At 41.1% G+C, this 10,309-nt stretch overlaps 1 protein-coding gene across 1 annotated transcript in view; it reads left to right on the top strand.

The window, feature by feature from the left end:
* The window catches only part of il1rapl2 (interleukin 1 receptor accessory protein-like 2), a 201,675-nt gene that overhangs the window by 170,004 nt on the left and 21,362 nt on the right, over window positions 1-10,309 (top strand). Inside the window, exon 6 of the mRNA XM_016569340.1 lies at window positions 7,452-7,526. Coding sequence (XP_016424826.1) covers window positions 7,452-7,526 — 75 coding nt within the window. The remainder of the gene's footprint in view (window positions 1-7,451; window positions 7,527-10,309) is intronic.

Here is a 10,309-nt window from a genome sequence, read left to right as displayed (position 1 = left end):
TGCGTTACAACACACTTTTAGCCCAAAATGTAATTGTTCAAAGAAAAAGACAAAAAAAACCAGCAAGACCGCGAGACATTAACGAATCAAAAATGACGCAAGTAAGTTCTATTTCCTGTTCGTGGTCAGTCAATAGCCGCGTGTGGTGTCCAAGTTTGTAAATAAAGACTAAACGACAGCTTCTGATATATTTGTTTAGCGATTTATTTCATTCATCTCCCTCTCGCTGCTGGAACTTTGTATTGTGACGTAGTCCAGTGAAGGCGTGTTTAGGGTGGGTTTTACAGCAGTGGAAACGGGGCATGATTTCAGCCTCTGTGCTCGAGGTCCGAGGCTATTAGCCCCGCCCAGCTCGCTGTAAGCCCCGACTTGCACTGGCCAGTGGAAAAGCGGCTAATGGGTGAAGATGGCAAAAGACTGTGCATGCGCGAGATGGACGTATGCGCATCTTGTCATGGCATTAGAGTTTACATATAGTCCTGTTGTGTCTAATATGAATAGACCCAAGCTATTCACAGATATTACCAGATAATCACTTTACCGCTACCATACTTTTAACAGACTTGGATCGTTTGTGATTCTGGCTGTCATCCTTTCTTGCATTGTCTTGAGCCTTCACTTTGCCAATGGACCCTTTTCACAAGACTGTGATCAACGGTTATCAGCATCGTAAATCCTCGAAAGTTTTTCATATTTGTAGTTTTAAAAAAATGTATGTACATTTATAACACTATTATTTGTATTATATCACCTTTGCATCAAATTACAAAAAAACAGTTAACACTAATGCGAGGGTGTTTCTAATGAAGCGTCTCTGGGAGTATCAGTCTCTCTCATTTTTTCCCTTTTATTGAAAGTCACGAAAACACTATCGTGGAGTTTTTCTTTTGCTATTTGAGCAAATGGGAATGCAAAAAATATATTTGTGGTACTCTCCCATTCACTGCTCTTCAAGTTAACCCAACTATGACGACTTCCGCTGCTGAGTAACCCGCAAATTTAAAAAAGGTCCATTATAAGCTACATTGGTAGTAGCCTGGATAGCCCACAGTTATTATGCTACACCATATCGCCCTCTACTGGATGTTAAATGCTCTGCAGTACATTTTTGTCATTTTAGAATGTTAAGTTCTACTTCTGTAGTTATTTTGGTGAAAGTAACTCAAAAGTAATACAGTAGTCATGTAACGCATTACAATTCTGAGACAGTAATATTGTAAGGTAAGGAATTACTTTTAAATAACGGTAACAAGTAATCTATAATGTATTACAGTTTGGAAGTAACTTGCACAACACTGGATACGGCATTGTCCCTTGAGGCCCCATCATTACCCACCAAGCCATGGAGAACAGCTTCAGCCTTGGTGGGTAAAGCTTATAGAGCAACAGGTCAAGCTGGTGCATGCCTGAACACGATGGCTTTGAGACCTAGATGAGGACTAGGGAGTAGGCCCAGATGCAGTTTAAGAGCTGTGCTGGGCCACCACGGAGACGGCCAGAGCCATCAGCTGTTCTCTGGCAGCCCTGATGGTCTCTTGCTAAACTTGTCCAATATTAAGGAAAAGGACAAGTCCTTTTTGTTGGATGCCCCACTTTCCCCTCCTGGCCTCTTCAGGGATGCTGTCACCTCAGAAACTAAGGGTTTGGCCCCTGAGGGGCCCCATTCATAGATTCCAGTCTCTCAACTGAGGTTGTTGAGACCATACTTCACTCCAGAGCTCCCTCCACGAGGAAATCGTGCTCCCTCAAGTGGAGTATTTTCCCTTCATGTTGCAGAACAGTGTACAGTACAGTGCTGGAGTTCCTGCAGGATCTTAGTAACTTAGTAACGTCTCTTAAGAGAGTGGGAGACCTTTAGGCCCTGTCGGTTGCCCCATCATGCTTAGACTTTGCACCTGGTTTCATGAAAGTCTTTCTACACCCTAGTCCGGAGTATGTTCCTAAGGTCCTCACTAATGTGGCACGACCAGGAAAAGCTAAATCTGCTGTGCCCAGTTAGGTCATTCAGATGCTTACATTCACAGAGCTGTGACACAAAGCTGATCAGTTGTTTGTGTGCTTTGGGTCCGTGAGATGAGGAGCCCCAGCATCCAAGCAGAGAATGAGCAATCTCTCTTGCATATGAAGCATCTGGACAGCCTTCGCCTATGGCTGTCACAGATCATTCAGTAAGGAGTGTGGCTGCTTCAGAAGTGTTATTGTCAGTGGTCTTCCTACAAGATGAGAACAAGAAGTTGACATTGTTGGGTCTGCGTGCTATTTATAGAGCTTCCTGATTAGGATGTCATCTGTTGTGTGATGACGCCATGCTATTGGACTGGTTTCAAATGCTTCAAGAAGCAATTATGCAGAAGCATTCCCATAGCGGCGCTACTTCCAATGCAGCGTCTCGTTCCCTTTTCAGGGAACCGTGGTTGCACTCGTAACCTGAGACATTTTACTGACTCTGAAGCATTTCCTTAGATCTGTAATTGTCCATTACTTGCATAATGTGTGCAGAAGTGCAGGCTCCCAGCTTACTTTTCTCGTGAAACAAAATCCCTCATTAACCTGTGACATATACATCACTTGTTAACAGAGATGTGTGACAGTGTGACGTAATAGCATCCTATACAAATATAGCCTATACATGAGAACTACAACAGTTAATGCAAGATATTTCCGCATGTCTGCAAGAAAGGGATTTGTTAAAGAGGTCTAGATTTAGTCTTGAGGGCAGCACTTGTTATCATCATTAATGAATAACTATACAGGAACAAATGAGTAACACAATATTAACATCCCGGAAACTACCATTAACTGACAACAATCTCAATTAATTAGTAAGTAATAGCAGCCAGTTAAATACGGGAGTTCACTATTAGCTGATCAACAACTAGCATTTTTTTCCATAATCAATGTAAAAACTAATCAATTCAAGACAAATAACTAGCACTACATTAACATTTTAGGTCTATATTTGATCATTATAGTACAGATCTATTTACTAACTGTAAGTCAAATTTTGAAATGCAGTTCACAGGACCAAAAAACAAACAAACTTGTTTTTACATTATTATTGCTACTTAAAGAGAAGACAACTTGGTTTCGTGTCAGCCTCACTAACTCCACACTAGACTAACTGGATTAGTGCGGTGCAGTGACTCTTGATTGGCCTCATTTCCACACACTTCTCTTTTGTACTGAAATCCATGTAAAAAACTCAATTATGCATAAAGTGTTTAATGGATCATGCCGACATTTTTCACTGCATAATGAGAAGTCACCCACTTAATATACAGGAAGCAAATCTGTCCTGTATGTTATTATTACCAGTTGCTTTAATGTTGGATTTATAAAGCTGTGTATTTGTACAGTGATACAAATCAATGCATCTCACTACTGGTAGGCGTTTGCATGACCGTGTCTGTGTCACGGGAAGCGTGGAAATGGAAAGTTGGGCCGAGTGGAAGAGTTATACTGAAGCAGAAGTGGTGAAAGTGTGAATGTGAATGAAGGGGCACGATGTCCTCGTGTGATGGGTCCAGATGCGCTGGGTCAGGTGTCACGACGGATCCGGACCCTGAGGACAGCTGGTGCTCGCTTGAGAACGAGAGACACAGATCCACTGTCACTGCTGTGATGGCATTTCCAGATCCTCCATGCACTTTCTGCAGTCCTGAAGCACAGATCAATAGTTAGTCTTGTGTATGACTCTTAGTTGCTATCAGCTGCCTGACACTCTGAGCGTTTGAGCAACTCTCAGTACAGAGGAGATTTGTTCCCTCTTTTTCAAACCGCAGGCGAAGACTCTCAGATCTTTAAACTCTCTTTTAAGCTCTGCCTGAGGACGACTGATGAACATGTTCCTGTAGTTAAGCAGCATTAAATGTCAGCACATTACCAGAGCAAACACTAACACCTCGTCATACTGGGTTTGCTTTCGCTTCGAGTGGAATCCATCTTCCTTCTCACTCTTTGTTTAGTATGAACTATTTAAACAGAAAGTACGATGAGATGCAGTCTGCACATGAATGATCTATTCACACTGAAAGTGGAATGAAATGCAAATTCAGTGCAACACAAACTATAAGAAGAAGAAGTTCCACACTCAGTTCAGCAAAACCAAACCAACACAACTCACATAAGCAGCAAAGCATTGATAAATAAATTGAGAATAAGCCCATAAAGTGTATTTTATCATTTAATTAATGATTTCATAATCAGTCTTTGAATATAGAACATTTGAATATTAACATCGAATCTGTTTTGCACGTGTGAGAGTAAAGAGTGCTGTTGCTGCAGAATCTGCCTCTGTTTTCTCCCTTTATAGATAATTACACTTTATAATGTATTTTTTTGTGTACATTAATCCAAACAAGTTCAGCCTGACCCTTACACTTCCCCCTTTTCACATTTTTCTTAAAAAACATAAAATTAATAATTAAATAGATGAAGTACTGAGTATGCAAGTACACAAGTCTCTAAGTAATAGACTTTTTTAATAGACTAAGTAAAACTGAAACACTTTATTTTAGAGACCACCTGACCGTTCACAAAGAGCTTGATTGACAGGTGATCTGACCAATCATAACGCCGAACCCGTCATCTTGTCCGACAGCTACGGCCGCAAACTAACAATAAATTACATTTTTTACCTATTAGATTGTGTTTTATTAACGCCTACACCTACCCCAACCCTAAACAATAATGCAAAAACAGTAATTATTGTTGTACAGTGTGACAAAAAATATGCTATATTGATGTGCGCAAACTCAGGAGCCCAACCACAAATCAGACAGGAGAGTAGATTAACTTCGGTGGACTTAAGCTTGGAAAATATTGTGTTCCGCGGTTGAAATAAAATACATTCTGATGTTCATTCATGTTCATTTCGTGCTTTAAGTAAATATGAAAAGACGATTGGTTCACATGCCGCTTTAACTGAGGCAATACAGTGATCTGTCATTAAAGAGCCACAAAATGGATTTTGGGATGCTGTGATGTAATCAGGTTGAATGGTGGACTCTGTCAGTGGTTTGTCATGCAGCAGAAGTGAGAGGAGGACATCAAACGCCTCGGACAGAACACGCCATTGATTCTGACTCTGAGAAAATATAACGAAGGATTGCTCTTTAGTGTGCTTTAGTACTGTCGCTTGTCTGGTAGTGTCTCATAGAGTCCAGATGACTTTGCTTTACTCATAGAGCTGTCCAGAGAGATTCCGCTCTGTTACACGTCAGTCGGATCTGGCGTCACCCCTGAGGATAGCAGGTTAGCTGCTTTATATCTAGACCAAGGCATTCAGTTAGACTAGTTTTACCTATAGCTGGAACAGGAGAAAAGAGAACGTAAGAGGCTAATGGCAGCTGCTAAAGGAGGACAGATAGACACAAGACTATATCAAAACCATAAGTGTTTATACAGTGAAGCCAAACTCTCCTTGAGAAACTGAGCTGGTCTGTCCTGATCATTTGCTCAGTGGAGGACAGCATACGGCAGCGATTCAGGTTTAGATCCAGCACAGTAACACAATCATGCAAAAACACTGAAACATATACATATTCCAGTGTACTAAGCACTTGGTTAATGTCTGTGTTCATTTTATTTCTCAAAGACTTTTCACAATACGCATTGTTTCAAAGCAGTTCAACCAGACTGAGATTTGCTATTAGTACAGTATATGGTTGTATGTGAGTGTTTTGCAGTGATATTGATGATTATGTTCTCAGTAGCAAGCTAAACACTAACCATGTTTTTCTTCATTACAAGTGATTCTGTATTTAATATAATCTGGGTCATATTTTCTTATACAATGAATAGTTTTGTTCATGGAATCTTTAAAGAATGTAATGTGTTTCTGTTTCGTTCTGCATACACACGCACGCACACACACACACACAATCAGACACTCACACACACACACTCACACACACACACAATCAGACACTCACTCACACACACACACACACACACACACACACACACACAATCACTCACTCACACACACACACACACACACACACACACGCATGCACACACAAGCTCTTCTGTGCGTTTCTTCAGTCAGAGGAGTGTGTGAAGAGCTCTGGATATCTGCATCACTGACAGAACGCCTCTATGTTTGTCAACAAACAATAAGTAAATGGTAACACTTTAGTATAAGGACCAATTCGCACTATTAACTAATTGCTTATTATTAACATATTGGCTGTTTATTAGTGCTTATAAAGCACATATTCTGCATGAACGTATTATACATCCGTAATACTGCCCAGTACCTAAACTTAATAACTACCGCACTAACTAGTAATGAGCAGCAAGTTAGAGTTTGTTGAGGCAAAAGTCATAGTTAATGGTTTGTTAATAGTGATAACTGGACCTTAAAATAAAGTGTGACCAAGTAAACATTGACACTGAGCACAGTTTTCAATAACGTGATCTGAGGAGATCCAGACTTGGTGTGGTAGTGTTAAAAATCACCTTCACCAACACATGCAGTACATCAGTTAATGGCAGACGGTCATTTGATGCACTTCAACAGATGCTCACATGCTGGAATGCTGTAATAGCAAAAACAAAGAGATTATATGTCTACTGAATTGAAACATTATCATTTTGTGTTTTTTTTTTACATTTATCTGTTTTGTATTCAGTGTTTACAAAGAAACTAACTTGCATTCTCTGTTCATTCAGCATGTGTATGTCTAATGCAGGTGTATAGTTGTGCACTTTGTCTTAAATAATTATTTTATGTCCTGTTGGTCAGCCGGTAAAGCATGGTGCCAGAAACGGCAAATCTGTGACAAATTGAATTCCTACGGAGCACACAAACTGATATTTGTAAACACTGAAGAGGCATGAAATTAAAATGTATAATGCATGTTATAGATATTAATGTGAATAACTGATATGAATGTAAACACCATAACTGGATCTTCCAGTGAAACACCAGGCTTCTCTCTGTGATCTCCTGTCATTTAGTGTTATTAAGCTCCGCCCCTGCAAACTCACACTCATCTGCATACATGTTTGAGAGCCACGCCCACATCTCAACATCCAATCAACAACAGCACAGAACCAAGTCCCGCCCTACATGTGTTTCTTTTTGAGCCATCGTTACACTCAGACGTACATCACAATAAAGAAGAAACATCTGCCTCTGCTTAGTTTCTTGGTGACTTTAAATGCAGAGTATGGACCCTATTTAGTAGCTGCATTAGCTGCACACTGAAACGTGCTGAGAGCTTCACGCTAGAGAAGGTAGAGACGGTCAGTGAGGCCTAAACTGACAAGGAAAAATGACAAACTTAACCCGTATAATGTAAATAAGGTCGTAAACCGCTTTGGGAAAAAGCATCTGTATGAATGTAATTTAAATGGCTAGACAGCAAAGATGAAGCAGTTTTGAGTTATTGAGATGAATGTTTCATTCAGTGCAATATTGCTAATGTGTGTTTATTGTTTTGCAGCACTTCTTACGACCAGACCACCAAAAGTGCTGTTCCCGTCAGAGAGACGGGCCAGCGTCATAGACGTCCAACTCGGTGAGTCCCATATACAGACACACATCCACATCAAGCACACAAAACACATGCCCTTTTCCTTCATAGAAGTGTTCTGCCGCAGTCATGCGTGATGAACTTGGCAGAAATAAAACTGCTAACATGCTCATGTCCTCGACTGACAGAGTGCATGAAATCAACATGAGGGTTTTGTAGCATGTAGTCCGTCTCTGGCAGCTTTGAGCTCATCTTTATATATATATATATATACTGTATATACACTGTATATATAAAAGGAAGAATATGACAAAAGGGTGAATATGCTTGGCTTATAAGCAAACTTCCATCAGCAGCATGTAAACATCTCTCATAAATATCCAGCTGCTGCTGCAGGTTTATTTGCCCTACATGTTTAGCAATGCTTAGCAAATGGACAATTAGGAGAGGATGCTGCGAATGTGGCAATGTAATTATCGTGCAAGTGGAAATGGTCTCTGGTGCTGTAAAATGCATTTGATTAATTTTAATGATTGCATGAACAAGGAATATATTCCATGTTGCTGCGAGATCTCTGCAGGACCAACAGAAGCAGCAAACCAAGCCGTTTGGAAGGGAAGAAAATATTGCCAACATTACATTTGCATTCATCTGATAAATACCTCTTGAATGAGTTTCAGTATATGTTTAGTGAACCTATCTGCTTGAACTCATTCACATCAGTGTTGTATCCAGTAACAAGCTACTAGTAGCAGTGAAGCGCAACAAAACACAACATTGTTTGCCTTTTTTCCCTCAATTGTGCAAAACACAACAAAATTCAGACACACACTGAAATAGTGTGCGGTTCCCATGTAAAAGAGCTATATCTGATAAACAATGCCAAAATATTCAGCCAGTTTTTAGCTCCAGATCATAGTGAGCTGTCTACCTAGACAGTGTTTTAAGGCATTATGGGCCAGATTTACTCACAGCTTGTGCCAACGCAACCCTCTTTTGGCAGTAAAAAACTACTGTCAGGATTTACTAATGACTTATTTGCCCTGTTGAATAAATCTGGCCTGTAAGTTCAATGCACAGGCCTTTCCAGACAGAAGACAGCAGCACTGTGCTGCTTTATAAGATCTCAATCTGGCTCAGATCTGAGGCAGACTACATACTATGAGAATCTTTGCAAGTATATGTCAACCTATTCTACTAAACCTAAGCTACTGTTACAGTCTACTCTGAGAGTTAGTTGACATGTAGTTGCAAAGTTACTTATAGTTAGAAGAGTGTCTGAAGTGGACCGTGTAAGCGCACAGTATAACACTAACCGCTGATTTGAGCTCTGCAGCGTTTGTTACTGTACTCCTCTGACACAATCAGTCCAGTGCATATATAACACACTCACACAAGTCTCTGTTCCTGTCAAACTCCCCCTCTTTCTTTTCAAAGTGTTTACTCCTGTCTGGATGTGTTTGTGACGCTCCTCGTCCGACCTCGGGCTGTTGTCAGGAGCAAAATAGCTGGAGATTTTCTCATATTTAATCTGTCAGCTCCCGCTAAATTATAACGCATTACTCCGCGCGCTGACAGCACAGCAAATGGACTTTGAGTCCTTGAAATGTCAACTGTTTCTCAGTAAGTGAACTGCATGCAAGACGACTCCTTTTAGCGCTAGAGATCTGCAGGCGCTCCACGAGAAGTCCATTTGCTGGAGGTGCAATTAAAGCGTCGGTCAGAAGTGTCTGTTGCACAATGAAATTATCTGTACATATTCTGTCCTAGTGACATTTACAGGAGTAAGGCAGCATCTGCTTCACAGAGCCAGAGCACAGAAGAGATGACATGAGTTTCTGTACAGAAGACCTGGATTAATGACTGCAGCTGATCAACCACAGAGTAACGAATCATTCTGCCAATCTGGACTCGTTATTTGATCCGACTGACACATGTCAAGAGATTTTACCCAAAATCAGATGAAAAAGAAAAGTGCATGGTAAAACTGGTCACGTGGTGAATGTTGATCGTTGTAAATCAGTCCAGTAGGTCCAGGCCTGTTCTTTGAGCAGTGTCTCTCTTCTCTCTCGCTCTGCCTCCTGCTCGTGACAGTGATGCTCACCTCGGGTCACAGCAGCCACATCACCTGTGCTCATAGCGCAGATGGACTGACCGGCTCCCTAAACCAGACCACATGCTCACAACTTCTGAGAGTTTGGAGGTGAACTGTGCCATTTCTGCACCAAACCAAATAACACAAAGCAAGTGTTAGCTTTTCTGTGGATAATGTAAGTGCTGAACGCGACGGGACAATGCTGGAGTGTTTCTGGTGCTGTCAGGGCATTGCTAAAGTGTTCGAAGGCTGTGTGTGTGTGTATAGTGTGTGTGTGTGTGCGCGTGTGCGAGTGTGTGTGTGTGTGTATAGGTGTGTGAGCGTGTGTGTGTGTGTGTGTGTGAGCGTGTGTGTGTGTGTGTGTGTGTGAGCGTGCATCTACGTAACCATATTTTCCATCACCTATGGAATGTCCCCATTTAGAATGTAAATGTGTGTTTTGCTGCTGCTGTAAGTTGTTCTGGTTGTTCGCTATGGTGTTGTTTCTGCTCTGCTCCCTACATACAGTCCCTCCTAGATATGATTTGAAATATCATTCATGCCAGCATGTGAAGAGTTAAAGGAGTATTTCACCCAAACATGAAAATGCACTCACACTCGGGCCATCATCAGAGATCAGGATGAGTTTGTTTCTTCATCAGGTTTGTAGAAATGCAGCACTGCATCAGTGTCTCAGCAATGGATGCTCTGCAGTGAATGGGTGCCGTCAGAATGAGAGTCCAAACAGCTGATA

The sequence above is a fragment of the Sinocyclocheilus rhinocerous genome, unplaced genomic scaffold (genome assembly GCF_001515625.1).
Source record: "Sinocyclocheilus rhinocerous isolate Xijiao unplaced genomic scaffold, SAMN03320098_v1.1 scaffold1402, whole genome shotgun sequence".
Taxonomy (NCBI): Eukaryota; Metazoa; Chordata; class Actinopteri; order Cypriniformes; family Cyprinidae; genus Sinocyclocheilus; species Sinocyclocheilus rhinocerous.
This window is presented reverse-complemented; position numbering and strand designations above follow the sequence as displayed.